At 40.4% G+C, this 26,006-nt stretch overlaps 1 protein-coding gene across 1 annotated transcript in view; it reads right to left on the bottom strand.

The window, feature by feature from the left end:
* Positions 1 to 26,006, bottom strand: part of RYR2 (ryanodine receptor 2) — a 754,458-nt gene that overhangs the window by 422,987 nt on the left and 305,465 nt on the right. The window contains exons 9-10 of the mRNA XM_056113587.1: positions 24,543 to 24,642; positions 23,559 to 23,655 (exon numbers count right to left, since the gene is read on the bottom strand). Coding sequence (XP_055969562.1) covers positions 23,559 to 23,655; positions 24,543 to 24,642 — 197 coding nt within the window. The remainder of the gene's footprint in view (positions 1 to 23,558; positions 23,656 to 24,542; positions 24,643 to 26,006) is intronic.

Genomic DNA, 26,006 nt, shown 5'->3' with positions numbered 1-26,006 from the left:
TGAGATATCACTTCACACCACAGAGACGGCCCATATCCACAAGAACAAAAGCAACCGGTGCTGGCGAGGATGTGGTGAGAAAGGGACACTCCTTCACTGTTGGTGGGAATGCCGACTGGTTCAGCCCTTTTGGAAAACAGTATGGATGATTCTCAAAAAATTAGAAATTGAGCTCCCATTTGATCCAGCAATACCACTCCTGGGAATATATACCAGAGAGGCAAAAAAGTATAGCCTAAGTGACATCTGCAATTGTCTGTTCATTGCAGCACTCTTTACAATAGCCAGAATCTGGAAAAAACCTGAGTGCCCGAGAACAGATGACTGGTTAAAGAAACTTTGGTACATTTACACAATGGAGTACTATATAACTGTTAGAAAAGACGAAGTCATGAAATTTACATACAAGTGGTACTACATGGAAAGTATCATGTTAAGCGAAATGACTCAGAAAGAAAGGGACAGACATAGAAAGATTGCATTCATCTGGGGAACATAAAGTAACAAAATAGGAAACTAACACCCAAGAATGGCTGAGATTAGTACCACGAATTTTACTCCATGACCTGGAGGCCAACCACACAAACTAGGGGAAAAGGAAGCTCAGATATAGAGGAGAACACCAAATAAAGGTGTTGGGAGGATCCTCCTAGGATGAGAGAAGCATGCTGAAAGTAGACTATAGACCAAACACGATTGCCACTCAATGTCTCTTTTGCAAACCACAACACCCAAAAGGAGAAAGGGAACAGAGGGGAATGCCCTGCCACAGAGACAGGGTGGGATGGGAGGGATGGGGGTTGGGAGGGATACCGGGATCCGAGGTGGTGGGAAATGGGTACTGGTGGAGGGATGGGTATTTGATCATTGTATAATTGAAACCCAAGCACAAAAATGTGTAAGTCTGCAACTGTACCTCATGATGTCTCACTATTAAAAAATTTTTTAATAAAAAAAAAGTGTAGCACTGTAACTGTCCTCCCATTGTTCATTGATTTGCTCGAGTGGGCACCAGTAATGTCTCCATTATCAGACTTGTTGTTACTGTTTTTGGCATATCGAATATGCCACAGGGAGCCTGCCAGGCTCTGTAACTTAGTTTGAAATAACTGTACTAGGCTCAGAAAGACAAAAATTGTCCACATATTTTTGCTCTTAGTTTCCAACTTTTACTATCAGTCTTGTGATCTAAATGTTTATTATGTCTTCCTTTGGTTGCTTTCATGATAATATTAAATGCATTTCTAATATAAGTTATTTTAATTTTTCTTTTGTTTTGGGGAGGATACACCAGTTTCCATAGGGGCTATTAATCCTGCCTCAGTGTTTGGGGGTCACTTCTAGTGTTGCTGGGGATAGTGTTGCTGGGGATCATGCCTTGGGTATGAGAAGTATGCACTCCAGCCATTGGGATATATTGGGGGCCCTAATTTTCAGGTTTAGACGATGTACATAGTCTCTCTCTCTTTTTTTTAATCATCCAGTTCTCTACAATATTTCTTCCTCTTTTCTTTAAATTCTTAGAACATAACAATGATAAACAGTGTCAGGAAGTTCACAAATGGTCTGAGAGTACCTTGCTGGGTGAGTGGTATCTGAGGGGTTTTGTGGGGAAATGAGTGCTTCACTTGTACTATGTGCTTACTCTAGATTATTAGTGACAAATTGTACTGTAGTTTATAGGTACCACTTTTTAAAAGGATAGGCTGGCTCATTTTTATTATCAGACGTTGAAGTTCTGATAATCATTGAAGTTTAAGACTTGGAGAGACAGTACAACAGAGAGGGAACTTGCTGTTTCTGACCCAGCCAATCCAGGTTCCACATGGGTTTTCTGCCTAGATACGAATTCCAGTTTAAGATCTTATCAGGTCTTAGTTCTTGTGTTCACAACGTGGGTTTTTGCAGCCTTAGTACTATTGTTTTTATTACTTTCTAAGAACACATTGCCATGGGGTCCTTTTCCTCTCCACCTACATGCCAGCTTCAAACAAATTTAAAAAAAAAAGGAAGAAAAAGTCATACACTTCATATAGGTTTCTGGAGCAATGGGGTGTGTTTCTGACACTGACTCAGAAAAAGAGTTTGAAGTCCCTCATTTGTATTATTTGGGCAACTCCTGTAACACCGTTATCTGCTTGTAATCAGGAAGGAAGAAGAAAAGTCATTTTTATAAACCAGCATGTGAATCTGAGTAAATGGAAAATGATTTTGAAGGTTATGATTCCCATGTCCTGGACTAAGAGCCTTCAATACTGAAGTGCTTTGACTTCAGATCACTTCACAGGGAAATCCTCTTCCAACAACAGCAATAAAAGCCCATCTAAATGTAATATAATGAAATTATATAGTGGACACTGTGAAGTTATTTTAATGAAGACTGTGAAGTTGGTATAAATAATAGAATGAAGATTTTGAAGTTATAATTGGGAGGGTTAGAAACATCTTCAACAATGTAACATATTTTTCCTAGAAATATTCATATACCTATTAGAATGTAAAACTTTCCCCCATGTGATATTTTTTGTGATATTATTGTATGCTTGCTTACAGTGTTTTTCATATTTTTTCCTTCCACTTAAGAGTAGGAAATCCCTGTACTTTAGTATTATTTGTTTTACTTCGGAGATTTGAGACCTAGCCCAAAACTCACATTTTAGCTCACACTTCCCTTTCGAACTTGTATTCCCTAAAGACTAAGTCCAAGGAGATTTTTATGCTTAGTATTGGATAGAAGAATAAGAAAGATGGGCTCTGACAGATTATGAGCACATTTTACTTTTTACTTAAAGACATTCACATGCAAAAAAAATGCTCATTCATTTTCTTGTCAACAGAAATCAACCTTGGAGTCAACATCTTTCAAAGCATGCTCCTTACTTACATTTCAGCTTAGTCCTTAGGACCGAATTCTGTGCCTTCAAACCCAGTGGGCCTGAGAAACTCAGAATCCAAATGCCAGCCAGGCCTAACCCTTTCTCATCACTAGGAAATATTTTGACTTCTCTCAAATCAACCATGTGCTAAACATGATGACTTGTTTGAGAACTTATTTAAAATGAGTCATGACCATACATGTAAAGTATGAAAATAAAACTTTAACAAAAAGAAAGGGGAAAAACATTTGAGGACATGGGTTTAATGTAATATAAAAAGCATGTGCACAATATGAAAATGTTAGTAAATCAAATCTCATAAAACTGAGAAACATTTTTTTGGTGAATTTCCACTTTAAGAGGATGAAGGGACTGCCGAGTCTGGGAGAAAATGCTTGCAAATCAGGCTCAACAATGGATTAATATCTAGACTCATAAAGAAATGTCAACACTTAACAGTTTAAAAACTATTTAGAAAATAGGCAGAAGATCAAGCAACTATTTCAAAGAGAGACATAGGTATTGCAGGTGAACACTGGAGAGATGTTCATAATCTTAGTCTATAGAATTTAGAAGAGTTCCCTGCACACTTGTCAGAATAGCTAAAATAAAAACATTTTGATCATCAAATGCTATCGGATGCAGAAATAAGCTAGTCTACTCATAGACTGCTTGATGATACAGCTGTTCTTGAAAACATTTGATGATACTTTTTTAAAAAAACTACACATGCAGGGGCCAGAGCTCTGAGTACAGTGAGTAGGGCATTTGCTTTGCATGCCACCCACCCAAGTTTGATCCCCGGCATCCTGAGCACAGCCATTTGTGACCCTACCACTCACCACCCCCCAAAAAAAGCCCTACACATGCACTATCATATAACCCAGAATTTGTACTCATGAATAGCATTATCTGTCTGTAGCACTGTCATGCCGTTGTTCATCGATTTTGCTCGAGCGGATACCAGTAACATCTCCATTGTGAGACTCGTTGTTACCGTTTTTGGCATATCGAATATGCCACGGGAAGCTTGCCTGGCTCTGCTGTGCAGGCGGTAGCTTGCTGGGCTCTCTGAGAGAGACAGAGGAATCGAACCCGGGTCGGCCACATGCAAGGCAAACACCCTACCAGCTGTGCTATTGCTCCATGAATATCGCAAAGAAATGGAAACTATGCTCATATAAATGCCTGCCCACAAATTTTTAGTACAAAGCAGTTTTATTTCTAAAAGCTCAAAACTGTAATAAAGCCAGATGTCCTTTAATGAATCACTAGGCAGTGATGTTGGATAAAGAAATCTCAGCTCTAGAAGGTTGCACAGTGTATGATTCTATTCTTACAAAAATTTGAAATGACAAAATTTTATAAATGGAAGACAAATTAATGATTGTTAAATTAGGGAAGCAGGAGGTGTAGGTGGTGTTGCAAAAGAGCAACATATGAGAACTTATTGTCTAAACCTTCCAATAATGAGGATTGGAGAACTTACAAAGGTAATAAAATATATAATGCTGTAAAAAATATAATAGGCACAGATAGAAACCTCTGCAGAAACATATAAAAACAGAGGGGAAATCTAGTAATATGAGATTGTTTCAGAATAAATGTCTTTATTTTAAATTTGGTTTGGGGGTCATATTTAGTGGCTCTCTGGGATTACTCCTGGCTCTATGCTCAGGATTCATTCCTAAAGTGGTAGGGAGACCGTATGTTTAGGGATACAACTAGTGTTGACCACATAAAAGCAGAACCTTAACCCTGCAACAATCTCTCTAGCCCCTGACAATAGTTTTTTTTTCTTAATCTTCATTGATGGAAAGATAGTACAGGGGTCCAGGTCCTTGCTCTGCACCCTGTGTGCCCTGGTTAGGTCCCCAGAAATAGCCCCTGAGAGAAAGTAGGTGTGGTCCAATTTTTACCCTTTACCTCAAATAAATAACTACATAACATGACAAAAAATGTTGTCATAGGTTTCTAATATATTATTGTTAGAGGAATTGGACACAATATTCACAAGAGCATTCTGTATCATTTGTTGTATTATAGATTCAAATGGATCTGTAGTTATCATATTTTTAAAGACATTCAAACCAATGCTCTACCCATTGGCTTTCTACTCTTTACTGTACCCCAACTTCCAAAGATCTGACAACTCAAGAGAACATGAGTACTTCTTTAGGTATCAAAATTCTTTAGCAATATGCCTTGCCCCTCTCTAAATAATGGAAATTTATCTAGCTGTGAGAGATACTGGATTTAGGTTACCTAATAAATAAACTGGCCTTTCCCAGTGTCTAAAGGGTACTTCCAAATTTTATTTTTTTTTTGCTTTTGTAACTTTATTAGAGGAAAATTGATATTCATGCGGTTGATTTCTTTTTTTTTTATTTATCATTTTTTTTATTAGTGAAACACCATGAAGTATACTTATAGACTCACAAATTTTTGTGCTTGGGTTTCAGTTATACAATGATCAAGTACCCATCCCTTCACCAGTGCCCATCCTCCCCCACCACGGGTCCTATCATCCCTCCGACCCCCCATCCTCCCCCCCCCGTCCCACCCTGCCGTTGTGGCAGGGCATTCCTCCCTGTTCTCTCTCTCTTCTTTTGGGTACTGTGTTTTGCCAGAGAGGCATTGAGTGGCAGTCATGTTTGGTCTATAGACCACTTTTAGCATGTCTCTCCCACCCTTGGAGGGTCTTCACAACACCGTAAAGGGTACTTCCAAATTTTAACAAGAATAATTGCAACTTGAATTTACCTCTAATCTCAAAAATTGGACTTGAAACTTAAAATGACTGAATTCAAAGATAACTTCAGAAAATAGTATTGGTAGTAATAGGAGATAAAACTATGTCACTCCTTGTGTATTCTGAGAAAAACTTAGGGAATACCTAAAAATACATGTTTGAAGGTGAAGGAGAACTAAAACACATTTGAAAATATGTTAGATCTAGGGCCCAGTTTAAGAGACCTGAGATGCGAGGTTAGCATTTGGAGAAGTCTCTTCTCTCTAGAATATTGTAGTGGTGAAAGGGCTGAGAGGTGGAGCGGAGGTTTTGGAAAAGTCATAAAGTAGAAGTGGGTGGAAAATTATAGTACAGAAACACCAAAGAAGAATCTATTTAAGAAGGTACTAGAAGTAGCTGTGAACCAGAAATAGTCCAGACCTCACAAATATAACTCAGTTTCAAATAATATTTGTTGACATTTATATCAGAGTGATGTGGAATTGTGGATGCCTCCAAACTACATTACCTGTCAGAAAAATAAGTACATCTTTTGAGAAAATAATAGAACTTCTGTGATTTTTTTAAACAATTTTTTTCAGGGGCCACCCACCCTGTGATATTCAGAGGTTACTTCCAGCTCTCTACTTAGGAATTAGCCCTAACAGAGCTTGGGGACAATATAGGAAACTGGGGAAGGCAGAAAGCCCCACGTGGGGAAGCGTGGGAGAAGCCCTATAAGAGCATACTTGAACAAAGCAAGCAAGCATGTGTGCTGCCGGAGCCCTTGTGCTACTTGTGCCCATGTGCCAAGCACTTGTGGTGCCCACATCTTCCCAGAAGCCCACAGTCTCTCTTGAGTGTGTTTCTCTCTCCCCCTCTCTTTCCTCTACCCCCTTCTCAAAACTTCCAAATAAAACTTTTTTTTTACTTCACTGTTTATCTTCTCTTGAAATTCGTTTCTGAGAGAAAGGCAAGAATGCAAAAGACCTGGGTCGGTCTGGGACTAACTTTCCTTTCCTCCGAAGAGCAAGTCTCTCAGCCCTAGATTTTCCCAGCCATGACCAGGTGGCAGAGAAAGACAAAGAGAAAGTGGCTGTTTCCCTTCTTGAGGCTGCCACCTTCCTCCTTCCCATTTCACATAAGTCACCCGGGAATCCCACCAGCATCAGTTTCGCAAATACAAAATAATTTTCAGATTCTACTGACATATCACAATTTAAAAGGTGTGCAAGGAATAATGGCACAACCCTGGCTGACAGCTGAACAGAAGAGGTATATACACACATCCGTGAAAATAAGTGCCACTTGTATGGGGGCAATTAAAGCTGCCAAATACCAAAGAGTTTCCAAGCAAACTAAGTTCAACTTTGTTCGTCGATCATCCTGTTGTTCGTCGATTGCCCTGAGCAGGCCCCAGTAATGTCTCCTTTGCCCTAGCCCTGAGATTTTCAAAAGTGCCATATTCAAGGCTCTTTCAGGGTTAGAAGAATGAGACCCATCATTGTTACTGGTATCTGGCATACTGAGTACGCCACGGGGAGTTTGCCAGACTCTGCCGTGTGGGCAGGCAACATTCGGTAACCTGCCGGGTTGTCCAAAGTAAGAATGAGATAATAAAATGTCTCCTGCCCCCGCGCCTGGCTGTCCTCACTGGGGCCCACTGGAGAGTGCCGGGTTGAGTTACCCTCCCCGCCCTGAACAGAGCTCCGGCAGCCAAAGACCTCCAGAACCAGCCACCACCATGCTGAGACTAAGTTCAACTTTACGCATTTATAACCAGATCCCAGGTATCTAGTCACCTATGGCTCTTGCCTGCTATTTCTTTTTTCTGTAAATTGTAATTTTTATTGAATCACGATGAGATAGACTGCTACAAAGCTGTTCATCATTAGGTTTCAGTCATACAGAGTTCCAACACCCACCTCTCTACCAGTGTACATTTCCTAAACTAGACTAGTGTTCCCATCCCAGTCCATCTCTTTCTCTTCTCTCTCTTCCTCTCTCTTTCTCTCTCCATCCCTCCCTCCCTCCTTCCCACCCTCCTTCCCTCCCTCCTTCCCTCCTTCCTTTCCTCCCACCCTTTCCTCCTCCCCTTCTGGGCATTTGTGGATTGCAATACAGATACAAGAAAGGTTTTTCCATATATCCCTCTATCTTACCTACCCTCCACCCCATACACACTTGTGGCAGATTCTAACAATTGTCCATCCTCCTAGCCTTTTTTGTCTCTGGCCTTGGATATTAGTCTTCTATTATATATTGTTATATATAATATATTATATAAATGAATGCAGTTGTTCTATATCTGACTCTTTCCTTCTGACTCATATCACCCGGCATGGTCCTCTCCATACTCATTCATTTTTAAGCAAATTTCATGACTTGATTTTTCCTAACTGCTATGTAATATTCTGATTTATAGATGTACCATAGTTTCTTTATTTGTTCATCAGTTCACTGCTTGGAAACTCTTTGGTATTTGGCACCTATTCATCTGTTCTTGTTTCCAGATTCTGGCTATTGTGAACAGTGCTGTAATGAACAGAGAAGTGCAGATGGTGTTTCTGCTGTGTGTTTTTACCCAGAGAGGTATTGCTGGGTCAAAAGGGAATTCAATTTCTAGTTTTGTGAGGAATGCCCATATTGTTTTCAAAAAAGTTGATGCTCTTTCTTACGAGTGAAACATCGGAAAATGCATCTTTTGCACTGCAATTAAGAAACCTACTACAATTTTCTTTCTTGTCACCTAACAATCAAATTAATATGAGATTAACAGAGACCTCTCCCTAAATGTAGTGCTGTGATCTTGACAGACTGAATTCCTTCAAATAGGCTAGCACTCATTCATTCATTTACCATAGTCAGTACAAACCAAAATGCCAAGTACATATCACTATAATACTGTATCAGTAATCCTGTTGTTCTTCAATTTACTTGAGTGGGCACCAGTAACATCTCCATTCATCGCAGCCCTGAGATTTTAGCAGCCTCTCCTTACTCATCCTTCCCAACAATATTGGAGGCTCTTTCAGGGTCAGGGGAATGAGACCCGTTATTGTTACGAAATATTTTGGCATACTGAATACGCCACGGGTAGCTTGCCAGGCTCTGCCATGCAGGACGCTTTTTAAAAATGTTTTTCATATTATACCTGCCCAGCACATATAACTCACTTGAAAAATATTTTTTTAAAAAAAATCAGTTGAAGCCATCAAAAAATGGACCCAAAATTAAAATGTAATTTCACAAAAAAGATTAAAGTGTTTCAATTTACTCTTTCTCACAGCAAATTCTGCTTTTGTATCAGTCTTCTATGGAAGTGCCTCTGAAGATGTTTGACAGAGCAGCTGGACCACATGTAGGTGCCAAGGCAAGCTGTCAGTAGTCTCTTCATAGTAACAGAGAAATCAAGGCATTTTCCCCCAAAACAGCATTTAAGGAACGGGATTTAAGGAACACTATATACATATAGCAGCAGAATTTGTGATACTTCCATTCTTGTTACTGAACACAAGGAAGCAGGTCCATTTCGCAATGACAAAACAATAGTTTCAATAATCTTGGTAAAGACAAGATAATAATTATACTCCAAATCAGTCTGAAAAGGATCAAATCAATAATACTAAAGCAGAAAGACAACAAAATAGATGTTGCTCTTCTTTTCACCACAAACCAAATGCAATAAAATCACAGAGACAATCTGGAAGTTAAAAAGAAAAAGGAAGCTTTTCTTTTTTCTTTTTAACCAAGAGATGTCATTTACATCAAGATTAAATTAACAGATAAGACAGGAAAACGTATTTAAAAAGTGTTAAATATTTACTGAAAAAATAATTTGGGTTGGGGGTGCTGGCATGATAGTACAGTGGGTAGGTTGATCCAGTTCTTTCTCCAGCATCCCACATGGTCCCCCAGCACCAACAGGAGTAATTCCTGAGTGCAGAGCCAAGAGTAAGCCCTGAGCATTGCCAGGTGTGACCTCCTCCCCACCAAAAAACACTCTGATGAGCTGTGAAGGTGGGTGGACTTACACTTATTACAGCTTCATTGGTGGAGCAGCTAAAACAGCAAGAGTGACATTTGAAACTTCATAACTCTATGGTGCCATGGTACTTCAATTAAAAACATAAAAATTGTGGAGACCTGGACTGTGATGGATGGAAGTTGACACTCTGATGGTAGGTGGGGCGCTAGAATATTTTGTGCATGAAACCCTTCCATTATCAATATTACAAAGCATGATACTGAAAATAATTTTTTGATGTAACTGGGAGTCTTTTTCTTTTTTTCCTATCATATGTATTCATGTGTGCTTGTGTGTGTGTGTGTGTGCGTGCATGTGTCTGTGTAGGGGTGTGTGCACGCGTGTCTGAGCACACATGCTTATACTCACACTGCCAAGCATGGAACCAGAAGTACAGTCATGGAAGGAATGTGCTTTAACACTGAGATACATTTCCAGTGCAACATCCCTCTCTTTTTTTCCCCTAATGTTAAATTCTAGTCTATTCGTTTTTCAATCCATTCACTTTAACTCAAACACCTGAGTTGTTCTGTCATCCAATGGCTCAGAACCGATTTAGATACAAATAAATTATATATATGATATTATATATAATGGTAGGGGACACATCCATTGGTGCTCAGGATCTACTCCTAGTCAGATGCTCCAGGGAATCAGGGGGTGCCAGGGGTCAAACCTAGGGGCTCACACATTCAAGACAAGATCACTACCACTGAGACATATCCCCAGTCCCTATAAATTTTTTAACTGTCTTTTGAAATACTGATATTTACAGTACCACTAACTATACTTATATGCACACATCTTTCCAACACCAAACCATCATCAGAGTGCCCACTTCCCTCCATCAGTGTCCCAATTTCCCCACCACCATCACCCCTCCCCACTCCCCACCCCCCACCCCTCACACATACACCAAGAAATCTCAGTTCTGTAGTCAAACTCTCCAGTACCACTGATGTTGGCCATTTGTTGTTCCCTGCCTTTGGCAATCTGTCGTCTGCTTACCATGCTTCTTGTATCCCACATATGAGAGAGATTGTTTTAAAAGAATTATAGTGGAGGTGGTAACAATTACATTCACATAGATGAATGAATAAAGCTAAACTGTCTCTGGGAAGGTAAAGACACATTTTAATCCCATAAACTTCCTTCTCTATTGCGGCAACATGGGAAGATGCCATTGTTGACAACATTGACGAGGAATACGATCGACTGGTTCAGCACCTCCATGAATGTGCAAGGAACGCCAAGAAAGAGGTAGCCACAAAAAATTGCCTATCTTCGAAAACTCTTGAGCTAATTCGCCAGCGTGGTTTGGCACATGCCTCAGGCAACTGCAAGCTAACGTCCGAGCTCGCAAAGCAGTGCAGAGATGCGATCAAGGAAGACCTCAAAGAGAGAAGAGCAGAAGTACTGGTAGATACGGCAGAAGCCGGGAAAAGTATTCGTAACGCCCGCCTGTCCTTCGCCAACTACAAGACCAAGATGACTGCCCTCCAACGTCCTGATGGATCCATCACATCCTCCAGAACGGCAATGGAGAAGATTATCCATGATTTCTACTCAAATCTCTTCGATAGCCATGTCCACTTGCCGACATACCAAATTGCACAGGATGGATATGTCGTTCCCAACATTCTCCCTTCCGAAATCCGACACGCCATTTCGTCGGTAAAGAAACAAACAGCACCCAGCCCAGACAACGTCAGACCTGAACACCTGAAGAACCTGCCGTCAGTACTCATCAATACACTGGCTCGGCTCTTCACTCGCTACCTGTCTGAATGCAAGGTTCCGTCCCAATGGAAAACCAGCAGGACCGTACTACTGTTCAAGAAGGGGGACATCCATGACATTGGCAACTATCGCCCCATCTGCCTATTGTCTGTCAACTACAAGTTGTTCACTCGAGTCATCCTAAATAGGATTGGCAGAACACTAGATGAAGGACAACCATGCGAGGAAGCCGGGTTCCGCAAAGGATTCAGCACCATCAACCATATCCACACGATAACCAACCTCATTGAGGTTTCTCGGGAGTTCAAGATGCCGCTGTTTAACGTTCATTGATTTAAAGAAGGCCTTTGATTCTGTTGAGACGGAAGCAGTCATTGAAGCCCTAGCCAATCAGGGCATTCAAGTCCAATACATCAGGATCCTCCGTGAGCTGTATTGCGGATTCACTACCAGGATCTCACCATTCTACAAAGAAGTGAACATTGATGTCAAGAGAGGGGTGTGGCAGGGTGATACCATTTCACTGAAACTCTTCAGTGCCACCCTCGAGAACATCATGCGATGACTGGAATGGGAAGGAATGGGAGTGACGATAGATGGTCGGCAACTACACCACCTCCGCTTTGCTGATGACATTGTTTTAATAACACCAAACATCAGCCAAGCGGCACAAATGCTGGCTGACTTTGACCGTGAGTGTGGAAAGGTAGGACTACAGCTGAATCTTACGAAGACAATGTTTATGAGAAACAGCCTCATTCCTGACGCCCCATTCGCTCTCAATGGTACGACCATCTCCGAATGCAACAGCTATGTGTACCTAGGTCGAGAGGTCAACATGACAAATGACCTGGCACCCGAGATGCGCAGGAGGAAGAGAGCGGTTTGGAATGCCTTCAAGAACATTGAAGAAATAGCTAAGAGGACGAAGAACCTCCTGCTCCAGGCACATCTCTTTGATTCCACTGTTCTTCCTGCATTAACATATGCCTCAGAGACCTGGGCCCTACGCAAACAAGATGAGAACGCTATTCAGGTCTCCCAAAGAAGAATAGAAAGAGTTATGCTTGGAATATCACGTTTCACTCAAATGAGAGAAATAATCCGGAGTTCTGACATCCGTCGATGATCAAGAATCAGGGACGCTGTCTCATTTGCCAAGGTGTCGAAAATCAGATGGGCTGGTCACGTAATGAGATTTAAAGATGACCACTGGACTAGAGCTGTTACCGACTGGATTCCACGGGATGTCAAAAGACCGCGTGGCCGCCCACCTACCAGATGGTCAGACTTCTTCGTCAAGATCATGAACGATCGGTTTTAGGCCCTTCATGTTCCTGGGGCTAACAGATGCCATTGGGCTACACTAGCACGCAACGGGGACAAATGGAGACGTTACTGGCGCCCGCTCGAGCAAATCGACGACTAACGGGAAGTTAAGTGATTAAGTGATTAAGCTTCCTTCTCTAGAAAGTTTCCTCAAGGCAGGCAGGGTATTGGTCTCTGCTGCCTTCCTTAGAGTCAAGGATCCCACCTATGATTATATTTAATCCTTTATTCCCAAAGTCTGATTAAAAAACAAAAAGTAAATTAAAACTCAGTGATTCCTAAGTTTTGGCTCTTGGTCCAGCCAGGTGACTGGCCAGGAACAGGCTGCAGCAAGGAAACCGTGCCCCTTACATTCAGCAGAGAGATTAAGTCTCAGGGGTGAATACTAAATCTATCTCAAGACAGAAGACACAAAGAAGAGAACATGTGCTGACTTTTCAGAACGCTTTTTAGTGAGTCCAGAGAAAAGTGTATATATAAGAGTGTCGATAACATTGGGTTGTCCTTGCCCCTCTCAAAGGGATCTTAGGTTTATTGAGTTACTCCCACACATGCAATTCCATCAAGCACTAATAATCCTATATTGCTTTTCTCTTTTCTTTATGTCATTTGCATGGTTTATTTAGCAAAGTCCTTTTGTATTTTGTATAGACAGGAAGACAGTTCATGTTATGCTTTGTAACATGGGAGTTAATTGACTCCAAAATAATATTTACTCCTGGGGACATCTCACTATATATTCCAGACCACAGTCCTCAGGCCAGGTTAGTCTTTCCAAACTCCAGCAGGCTTCTTATTCAGTCACTTATTTTTGGGTTAAGGAAGAAAGCACTTACCTGACAATTTCACCCTTGACCAGTTTGGAGCCCAACAGAGAAGCATTATAAGCTTTCTCTGGATATCAACAACCAAGGTCACACAAGCCCTGCAAGGATATTAGTTACCCAGATGTATACCTAGACACACACCATGCAGCTCCTCCTATTCCAGACTCCAACGTTTATTTCATCATATCAAACCCATAACATGCCTTAACAATCACTTACAAGTAAAGTTTATTAAATCATCAGGATATCAAAAGGAATATGGAGACAAAAATATTTTCATTATACATACAGCGAGGTTTATACCTGCTGAGTCACATTCTGGAAAGCAACAGTAATGTTATGTCCAAATATTGTCAGAAACGATGACTTAATTATGCTGCACTTGAAAGTAACAAGACAGAGCAAACAGGTAGTAAAGCAAGATAATATGGGAATATAAGGCTCTCTCGATCTCAGTCTCTCTCTCTCACACACACATAAACTCTCAGTGGGATTTTTCTTTCACCAGCGCATATATTTCATATATATATATATATATATATATATATATATATATGTAACCCCAACAATGGCCAGGATTCAGAGATTATCACACTCAGCTCCCGGAAGCACGTAGCCGCATTTGCGGCCACGTGACATCTAATAATCTCATTCCTACTTTGGACAAACTGGCAGGCTACCAAATGTAACCTGCCCATACGGCAGAGTCTGGCAAACTCCCCGTGGTATACCCAATATGCCAAATACCGGTAACAATGATGGGTCTCATTCTCCTAACCCTGAAAGAGCCTTGAATATGGCACTTTTAAAAAAAAATCTCAGGGCTAGGACAAAGGAGACGTTACTGGGGCCTGCTTGAGGCAATCGACGAACAACATGATGGTCGTGATTGTGATATATATATATATATATATATATATATATACAAGGGTATGTTTGTGCATTGCTTATTAAAATAATTCACTGTCATATAAGATTCACTGTCATCTGTAGAATAAAAGCTATGCAGAATAAAAGCTCCTTGAAAAGAAAGTTTCTCTGAGTATTACTTTAACTCTTTCACGCAGAGTGTGGACCTAATTCTAAGAACTTCTCTCAAGTGAATAAAAATTAAGTGGCAAACCCTACAGAACATGCAAATAAAGCTTTTCCAAATATGATCTAACACTCTTTTTGCAAATCAGAAGAAAACAGTGCAGGGTCTCCTGCCCCCGCACCTGACTGTCCTCACCGGGCCCCTTGGAGGGTGCGGGGTAAGTTTCCCTCTCCGCCCTGAGCAGAGTCCCAGCAGCCAAAGACCTCCAGAACCAGCCACACATGCTTAAGACCACTCTCCACACATTCAGACGAGCCTCACTCATGAAGGAACAGGCAGAGGAACCCAGGCATGTGGGACCTGGGGCTGAGATCGCAAAGCCTACTTGGATCGGGACTGGGCCTCCTCCACCCAGATCCCCCATCTTCCAGTAGGCAGGCATTACACCCACCAACTGTCCCCAGCTCTGTGTTATCCCATCAGCAGCCAAGACCCAGAGATTATAAAACCCAGCTCCTGGAAGCATGCAGCCACATTTGTGGCCATGCGACCTCTTATTAACTAGTTCTTACTCTTGGAGAACCCAGCAGGCTACTAGAGTATCCTGCCCGCACAGCAGAGTCTGGCAAACTCCCCATGGCATATTCAATATGCCAAAACCCACTAATAATGATGGGTCTCATTCCCCTGACCCTGAAAGAGCCTCGAATGTGGCACTTTCTAAAATCTCAGAGCTAGAATGGAGACATTACTGGTGCTTCTTCAAGGAAATCAATGAATAACAGGATGGCAGTAACAGTGATGCAATGATACAGAGGTCCCAGATAATATTTTCCACTAATTTAGTCATTTAAAAATGTATTAGTTTATAAGTATACATTAATTTAGATACTGGGCTGGAGCGATAGCACAGCAGTAGGGCGTTTGCCTTACAAGCGGCCAACGTAGCCGACCTGAGTTCGATTCCTCCACCCCTCTCAAGACCCTGGCAAGCTACCGAAAGTATCTCGCCCGCACGGCAGAGCCTGGCAAGCTACCCATATTCAATATGACAAACACAGTAACAACAAGTCTCATGATAGAGACGTTACTGGGCCCACTCAAGCAAATCGATGAACAACAGGAGGATCATGACCATGAATTCAGATACTGCATATTCAATCCATAAATAAGTAGGTGTAGTCATAAAAAGTCAATACTTTAGAAAATTTACGTAAAATCATAGCAAAATAGATGAAGTCCAAAGAGAAAAACTGGAATTATAATTCTAATAACAATAAAATATACTCGCAAAAGTTTTACACTCAAAATAAAAATTGGTAACCAAGTTTCAAGTCCCCATAATGTAAGCTTATTTTTAAAGCAATAATACAATACCACATTGCATCTGATAACTGCCCTGACAAGTAACAGAACATGGTTCTCCTTAATTTAGTCTATTTCAGTGTACGAAGATTTTTGAGTAAGAACTAAAAAAAATTACATTACCCTGCTTAATGCTCAATACATCTCATACATTCACTAAGATTTTCTCAACTTCCATAGATAATCTTTCTACTTTTACGGTTATTTAAAAAAGTTGTGTTGCAGTATTTTTAAAGTCACATCTCTTCCTGGAGAAGTCTCAAGAAATTTTAAGTAAAATCCAAGTGATGCTATATTTCACCAAAAGTAAGAATTTAATCCATAGAGGCAGTATGAATACAGTGTGGGGATAAAATATATATTCATTTAAACTTTGTAGGTCTCATCTTCAATTAAATTCCACTTAATAGGCTACAGAAAACTTTATTTTAAGCATTTTCTGGATACTCCTATGACACTGCTTAGGCAACCACATCTGCATATAAATTCTGGCAATGCTCAAGGGCTACTCCTGGCTCTGCACTCAGGAATTACTCCTGGAGGTGTTCAGCGTATGCCAGGGATCAAATCTGGGTCAGCAGCATGCAACACAAATGCCCTTGTGACTCAGGTCCCGTAAAATTCAAATTATTTTGACTTTCTTTAAAAATGAGCAAAAACAATTTTAGGTTATCATTATTTATTTCCTCCCCAGTACTGATTCATATCAATCAACAAAATATCATTCCCAGGCTACACTGTCCTTGCCTTCTAGCTCCTCATGACACAGACATTATTTAGAGTGAGAACAGAGAAGCAGAGGTGTGTTTCTACACAATGGTATTAAGATGATTTAAACATAATAAACAGCTCTGTAAGAACAGAATTAATAAGATATTTTTCCACTTGATGCTGAATGTAATCAATAAGTACAGTCTTTCTTGTACAACATCCTCAGGCTCCTGCTGCCTATTTCTGATTCATTTTCTTCCTCACATCATGATCTGACATCCATTTTAATCTAATTCACCCATGTAAACATGCTTCACAAAGGCCAAGGATGGATGTATTCTCATTGACATCACTCCCTAGAAAGAGCTGCAATTTGTTAATCTGAAAGCATAGTGAGATTAATTTGACACAGACTATCAGCATTACATACCAAATAATAATACACCATGAGCAGATCTCAACAACAAGATAATCAAGATAATCAAGAACTGTCACTGTCACTGTCATCCTGTTGTTCATCGATTTCCTCGAGCAGTAACGTCTCCTTCGTCCTAGCCCTGAGATTTTAGAAAGTGCCACATTCGTGGCTCTTTCATGGTCAGGAGAATGAGACCCATCATTGTTACTGGATTTTGGCATATTGAATATGCCACGGGGAATTTGCCAGACTCAGCTGTGTGTGCAGGTTACTCTTGGTAGTCTGCCACGTTCTCCAGAGTAAGAACTAGATAATTAGATGTCTAGCCATGCTTCCGGGAGCTGGATTTTATAGTCTCTGGGTCTTGACCATTGATGGTTTACAAGGCGCCGGGGGTAGCTGATGGGTTAACGCCTACATACTGGAAGATGGGGGATCTGGGTGGAGGAGGCCCAGTCCTGATCCGAGCAGGCTTGGAGATCTAAACCCCGGGTTCCGTACACCTGGGTTCCTCTGCCGGTTCCTTCATGTGTGAGGCTTGTCCGAACGTGTGGAGATTGGTCTTAAGCATGGCTGTGGCTAGAACCAGAGGTCTTCAGCTGCTGGGGCTCTTCTTGGGGTGTGGAGGGAAACTCAACCCACACTTCCCCAGCCACTATAAAACCCAGCTCCTGGAAAAGAACAGCACAGAGTCTCCTGCCTCTGCACCTGGCTGTTCACCAGGGCCCCTTGGAGGAGGGTTGTGTTTCCCTCCCCGCCCCAAGCAGAGCCCCAGCAGCTGAAGACCTCCGATTCCAGTCACAGCCATGCTTAATCAAGAACAATAATAAAAAATATGTCTTTTTCATCTTATTTTCTCTGAAATTAGACCTGTTATCCAAAGAATTAGCCAGAAATCTATTCTAGAGACTCCAAAGTCAATAAATACCTCTATTCAAGAAACGTATTTGCTGATATCCTGGAGAGGAAGGAAGCAATATTTACTGACAGTGACAGTGGTCAGTAAAAGACACCTGGTTAGAGCAGATAATGAACATCTGAATTTGCAAGTAAAAAGATCCAACTATGAATATGAAATCAATACTCATCAATTTTTGGCTTCTAATTCTTTGCAGGAATGAGAAAGTCTTCTACTCCACACAGCTGCTACATTCTTTTCAAAATAAAAGACATGGACCAGAGAGAGTAAAAATGGCTACGGTGCTTTCCCTGTGTGAGGCTGACCCTCCCTCAATTTCCAGCATACCATATGGTCCCCTGAGCACTGCTAGCAGTGATTGCTAAGCATAGAACTAGGAGTAAACCCTGAGTACTGCCAAATGTGACCCCCCAAACCAAACTAAACAATACAAAAACAATAGATAATTTTATTTCATGCAGTTTAGACTCTTCCTCAAAGTGTAATTTCTACCACATTTTCTTCTATCCAGACGTCCAGAGTTCCTCAATTTTTTTATAATACTTGACGGACACTGCCTCTTCAAAGTGATAATGATAATAATAACAATAATTTTCAAAGTTAATCTTTTCATATATATCAAAGATTTTATGTACATTTTCATATTGAACCTTCATAACCATCCCACAAAGTAGCTGCTAATATTGAAGCCGCATTTTATAGAAGATAAGAACAATATTTATCAAACTTTAGCCACTGGTACAAGTCATACAACATGTAAGTGGCAGAGCTAACATCCAAATCAAGGTTTGGTGAGCTCTAGAGCTCATTCCTGCAAACCACAAATCACTCCAGGACAACAGAAAATGTAGAAAGACTATAAGAAGCATTGGTATAGGGTCTTTCTTTAACAAATTAGAGTCTGAATATCCAAAAGATTATGGCACAAGTGTTTTTTTTTTCTTTTGGCCCCGAGACATATCATAGCATTTTTTTAAAAAAATTATTGCATTGCTTTTATTCATTGTCTTCTGGGTCACACCCAGCACAGGGATTAATCCTTGCTCTGCAATCAGGAATTACTCCTGGTGGTGTTCAGGGGACCCTATGGGATGCTGGAGATCAAACTGGATTAGCCACAGTAAGGCAAACACCCTACCCACTGTATTATCACTCGGGCCCATCATACCTTAACATTCAACCCACAACCTTTTTTCTTTGGTTTCCATGGCTGGTTAACTTCCCCTTTTCCCCACTTCACTATGATTCTAATGTTCTTCATTACACTTTTTGTCTGCTGTGGACTGAAGAATCAAAAAGAACAGAGTGGCAGTATGGATTATAAAATAATTTATAAATGCCAACTGTAATCTGTCCATAAGAGAATCAACTATATTCTGCTTGAGAGAGATATAAAGTGAAAAATGAATAATGGTACCATGAGTCAATGATAAACATTTTATAATGATAATATGATCAGAGCGATAGCACTGCGGTAGGACATTTGCCTTGCATGCAGTCAACATGGCCAACCCGAGTTCGATTCCTCCGCCCCTCTCGGAGAGCCCGGCAAGCTACCGAGAGTATCTCGCCTGCACAGCAGAGCCTGGCAAGCTATCTGTGACGTACTCAATATGCCAAACACAGTAACAACAAGTCTCATGATGGAGATGTTACTGGACCCGCTCGAGCAAATCGATGAACAACGAGAGGACCGTGACCATGATAATAAAAGGTTAAAGGCCCTCCCGTTGATCGTCGATTTGCTCAAGCGGGCCCAGTAACGTCTCCATTGGAGACTTTGTTGTTACTGTGTCTGGCATATCGAATACTCTCGGTAGCTTGCCGGGCTCTCCGAGAGGGGCAGAGGAGTCGAACTCGGGTCGGCCATGTTGGCCGCTTGTAAGGCGAACGCCCTACCCGCTGTGCTATCGCTCCGGCCATAGGAAGATAAAATAATTATTATTACGAATGCATCCAAAAAATCAGTACTAAAATATATTTTTAAAATTAAGAAATCTGTGCTGGAGCAATGGGTAGGGAGCTTGCCTTGCACGTGGCCAACTCGGGTTCGATTCCCAGGATCCCATATGGTCCCCTGAGCACCGCCAGGAGTGATTCCTGAGTGCAAAGCCAGGAGTAACCCTGAGCATCGCTGGGTGTGATCCAAAAAAGCAAAAAAATAAATAAAAGCAAAAATAAATAAATAAAATTAAGAAATCTAAAGGGAGAGATTGTGACATTCAATAACACTGGGGACTATAATACCCACTAACTGCAATGGACAGATCATCTGGAGAAAATGAAATAAAATTAAAAAGAACAAATTGGAAGAATGGATTTAATAGATACTTAGAGAGTAACTCACCTCAAAATAATACTTGATTTTCAAGAGTGAAGGGAATATTTTCAAGGGCATACACTATATTTGGATGCCAAACAAGCTTCTATAAATTTGTGAAAACTTAAACATTAGACCAATTGTATTTTCAGATGGCAACAGTATGAAACTAGAAAGTAATCCAAAGAAACAAAGAAGGGCTAAGTGAGATCTTACATATTAGTGATCCTTTAGATTGCTTTCTCAGCCTCTTCTCTGATTAGTACCTTTAGTGGTCTTTAACCGCAAATCTGCAAACTGGGGTCAGGCTACAGAAATGCTCTGCCACTCTTTCAAAAAGCCATTGCCACTTAATACAATAGTTTTCATTAGCTGGCTGATACCAGCGTCCAGGTGTAAGAGGAATGAAAACCAATGGTATTCTAAGACTTTTAAAACAATGCCCAAATTGGGGCTTGAGCGATAGCACAGTGGGTAGGGTGTTTGCCTTCAACACGGCCAACCCAGGTTTGATTCCCTGCATCCCATATGGTCCCTGAGAACCGTCAGGAGTGATTCCTGAATGCATGAGCCAGGCGCCAAGAATAACCCCTGTGCATCGCTGGATATGACCCAAAAAGAAAAAAAAGAAAACAAACAAACAAAAGCAATTCCCAAATTGATAAACATGTCCACCTATAGCCCCTCCTCTTTATCAAACACACTCATTCTTTCAGTTATTATCAGTATACCTGTGATATATAACCAAGCCAAAGCTTTAAGTTGCATGTCTGGGTCAGAGCAATGGTTCAAAGAGCTGGAGTTCAACATTTGCATGCAGGAGACCTGAGTGTGGTGGGTGGAAGGCAAAGGGGGAAGGAAGATAAATTGGTGGAAGGAAATGGGAACTGATGAAGGGACTGATGTTAAAACAATGTATGCCTGAAACACAATCACGAATAACTTTGTAATTTCACAGTGACTAATAAATATTAAATACATAAATTTCAGGCTCCAAAATCTGAATCTCCTGTTTGATGTCTCATAGACCCTCTATAGTCAACTTATGTCCAATAAGTCAACACTTGTTCCTACCTAAGATGCATATCTTCTACAATCTTCAGCACCAACTCTCTTTACTGGAGTCACAACGTTTAGTCTTCCCTTGATTGGTCCCATTTTCTCCTGGTCCACATCTGACACTAACATGTCTGGCACAAATGCATGTCTTTTCCAGTCTGGTGAACACTCTTGGAGCTAAATGCTTCTCACTGTCTTTAAAGAATCACTCAAGAGTCCTCTCAGTTCCCCTGACTCAGACTGTCATCTTCTGCTCTAAGCTCCTCCTTCCTGTCAGAGCAACTGTTTTACAGGAATCTGAATACCTCACCTCCATTCCCCTTCCAAACTACCTTAGAGTAAAATTCAGGCTATATGTCGTGCATAAGGTCTCTAAAAGCTGACCAAACTACTAGCCTCTATGTAGTTTCTGCTTTATTTTCCCAATTGTACTTCATCGTTGTGGAATGACTTCATCCTTCATCCTGCTATTCCCGGGGCACACTGGTACCCCTTTAAATAAAATATTCTTCTGTTTAAAATTAATTCCTCAAACTTACTGCCTTTCAAATTCCTTTTCATCTTTTATATAAGCCTTACCAACACTACCAACATATTCTTCCTAATCTACCAAAAGTATTAGTTTTAGTTTATACATTTTTTTCTAGACTTCACTTCACACTTTTATATAAATCAGGCCTACCCAGTGAGAATGCTGAGAATAACAATAAGCTTTTCAAATGACTTTTCCCAAGGTTAAGTTTTCTTTATATCTTTCTTTAAAATGTAGGAGTAAATATTTATTAAATTATAGTTGCCTAAGAATCAATGTTATATTTGCATGCACACCATAGGAAAGATTATACCAAATCATCTATGCAATATATTTTCTTGCTAAAATCTTATTTACTTCTACAACGTATTATATTTATTCACTGATTTTTAAGGTAAAGCAGATCATTTAAGTAATCCTAAATATTTGTATGATTTTGTGTCATTTGGCACTTTTCATGATGGATCCAGTCTACACAAAACTTAGCCGAATACAAATACTATTAATATGAAAGAGCTATTATCATGTAATGAAAAAGTGGATAATTTTGTTATTTATGATGATAAATGAGAGAGAACAGAAGAGGATTAAAATTTTGTGCAATTTGGGAACTCCAAGTGTGAAACTAAACTTGAAACACTACTGAAAGAGAATTAATCAAAACTAATGAACATTTAACGAAGTTTAATGAAGTATGTTCACTCTGCCTACACAGTTAATTTTGTTCAATAATTCCAACCATGCTTTAATGATACAATTTTTTAGCTTTTCTATTGATAAGTAATGAAAAAAATCAGAAAAACCTTCTAAAAAAACCAAAAATAAAAATAGGCACCACTTTGGTAAACAGATAAATGTTAGCAATCCATTTTGTATTATGTAAATGGACCAAGCAAAGATATTCTACAATTAAAAAAAATATACCGGTTTCCTTGCACGCAGCTGATCCCTGTTCAAATCCTGGTATCTCAGTCCACCAAGCACTCCCAGGAGTGACTCCTGAGCACAGAGACAGAAGCAAGCCCTCCATACCATCAGGTATGAATCCAAACAAAACAGAATTTAAAAATTATATTAGGTTGAAGAGATAGTTCAGTAGGATGGAGTATACACTTCGCATGTGGGAGGCCTGGGTTCAATCCTGGATCATTCGTGTATGGTGCCCTGAACATCTTCAATAACGATTTCCTATAGCTGAACCAGGAATGGCCCTAAATAGCATCAGGTATGACAGAAACCCAAATAAATAGGAGTTGGAGACATAGTATAGTAGATAACCACTTGTCCTGCTTCAGCTGACTCAGTTTGATCTTAGGTACCATATATGGTCCCCTGAGCATGGCTGGACATAATCTTGATCACAGAACTGGGAACAAGCCCTGAACACTGTCAGGTGTGTTTCAACCTCCACTCCCCAGCCCCAATAAAATTAAGTGAATAAGGGGTCAGACCCATGTACAGTGGGGAGGGCATTTGCTTCACATGCGCCATGGGTTTGATCCCTGGCATTCCTGAGCCTCAGAAGTGATCAGAGGACAGAGCCAGGATTAAGCCCTTGGCACCACCGGGTGTGACCCCAAAACAAAATAAAAAACTGAATAACTTATTAAAATATTTATATAAAGGCGAGAAAACGCAAGAATCCAGATCCAAGACTCAGGTACCAACCTTCGCTGCTCTTCACCATGTTCTCCTGAAGGGACAGTGAGGCATTCATCCATGTGTCCATGCAGCAATCTGAGAACATCACCACCAATCAGATACCCTAAAAAGATTAAAAATTATTCACATTTAGAATACTGAGGTCTAATGCTGATGGCTGGATAGAGTATCCATTTCAAAATCCTATTTTCTTAGTGAAATAGAAGCCTGGCAAGTCTTAACTGTTTGGCCAAAATCACAGGCATGGTGTCAGCAGTTGCCTCTGGGCCTAGATTCCTGATTCCAGAGCTAATGATATATCCGACAGATTAAATTCCTGCCACCTCATAAATGACTCCATAAATACACAAACACAAAGGCTCAGATTTGGACCTAGATAAATGAGAACAATTCGAACACATATTTTTCTGGTAACACTAACGCATAAACGCTGTTGTGATCTGCTTTGAAGTCTGCTACTCGGGTAGATAAGATATCTTGACATTAGCTTATGGAACAATAACCCTGAGGCCAAAATATAGGGGGGGAGGGGGTGGCGGGGAAGCCTGAAAAATAACACAGAAAACACATCCCACAATAATATAAACATAAGGGAAAATAAATCTCTTTTTAATTTTTTTTATTGAATCACCTTGACATGCACAGTTACAAAGTTATTCATGATTGGGTTTCAGTCATAGGATGTTTTAATACCCATCCCTTTACCAGGGTAGATTACCACCACTATTGTCTCAGTTTCTCTTCCATACCCACCCCCACCCCCCACCCCCACCAGGAAGATAAATCTTGTATTGAATTTCATTTTTAAATAGCAATTAAATAAACAATAACAACTAATATCAAATTAAATGGAAACATTGATGTCTTTAATTCTTAAGCATCAGAAATGCCGAATATTTGGACAGTAAAAGCTCTAATTAACACTCAGCACATTATCATATTTCCACAAATGTGCATCAACAGTTGATCCAGGACAAAGGGAGGTTTTACCTTGGGCTGCTTCACTTCCTGAGCTGATTGGGGCCACACTCCAGAGAGTCTGCTGGAAAGCAGCATCCACGTGCAAACTGCCATTGCCATAAGACAAGTGCTGCAGCAGAGGCAAAACAAGGAATTAGCACTTCTGGCTCTGGGTAAGTCTTATCATCTAATTGGTTCTGGCAACTTGAACTTAACTGGGTTGCTATGCAAATGTCCACAGAATGATCTATTTCAACCCTGTCACTCAAAAAAGAAGACTGGGGTATGGGGGGGGGGAGAGGAGTTTCTTGTTGAATTTGAGTATTTTTTACCAGCTTCATTTTAAGAGTTGCCAGCTTGGACCATACAATTAAAATCACAGTACAAGTGCTGCAGTAATAGCCCAGCGGGTAGAGCATTTGCCTTGCACGCAGCCGACCCAGGTTCAATTCCCATCATCCCATATGGTCCCCTGAACACCTCCAGGAGAAATTTCTGAGTACAGAGCCAGAAACAACCCCTGTGCATAGCCGGATGTGAGCTAGAAAGAAAATAAAATCACAATACATATTTTCAACATATAGAAAAAAAATTTGACAAAAAGTAGGTGAAATCTCCTCAACCTATATCTTAATTATGTAGGGTCCTTTATAACCAAATAGTCCTTGGTGGATATATTTGCTAATCAGTATCTACAACTGGGAAAATAAATTTCTTCCAAAATTCAGATATTACAAACTTCAGATTTTTCATATTAAAAAAGAACTAAAATAACATACTAACATACTTCATATCTTCCAAAGCTTGTGTGTATGAGTGTACACATGCGAGAGCTTGGGGGGGTGGCACCCAGCGGTGCTTGGAACTTGACTATGGCTTGGTACTCAGAAATCAGTCCTGGCAATGCTCAGAAGATGATATGAGTATCATAAATTTCAGCCGGGCTGGCCCCATGCAACGCAAGCAATCCATCCACTGCATAATCACTCTGATCCCCATCGTAATATGCGCTTTATTTTTTTTTTTTGAGTAATGAGAAAAACGAGTATGGACAAATGCCTTACTTATTTTTGTAATAAATATATGGTGCCTCTATTTCAAACACATCTGGAACAAAGACCTGTTTTCTTGCTGTCCTTTCAAGAAATATCTCCAGTAGTCCTGGAATGTTTCAGGATCACTATCTCAGTTCAGGTGACAATCTCTGCTTTTAAAGATTTTCATCAGTCAGACGATGAGCAATCCGCAGCATGATGCAGTCACACTGCCATATTCCACAGTCTTTTGATCCAAAAATATACTATTCTCAAGGCACCAGCAAAAATGGGTATTTTATTTTCTTATTCTTAATAACAAAGTCAAAGCAATGCTTAATGTTTGTATGCATACAAATACCTGACTTTTCAGTTGATATCACTGATTTTTCAACCAGTAATACAAATATTCCTAGTCGATGGATCAAACACAGCATTAACTTATGTTTAGCCCTCCTCC

This window comes from Sorex fumeus, unplaced genomic scaffold (assembly GCF_029834395.1).
Source record: "Sorex fumeus unplaced genomic scaffold, SorFum_2.1 ptg000021l, whole genome shotgun sequence".
NCBI classification, from domain to species: Eukaryota; Metazoa; Chordata; class Mammalia; order Eulipotyphla; family Soricidae; genus Sorex; species Sorex fumeus.
This window is presented reverse-complemented; position numbering and strand designations above follow the sequence as displayed.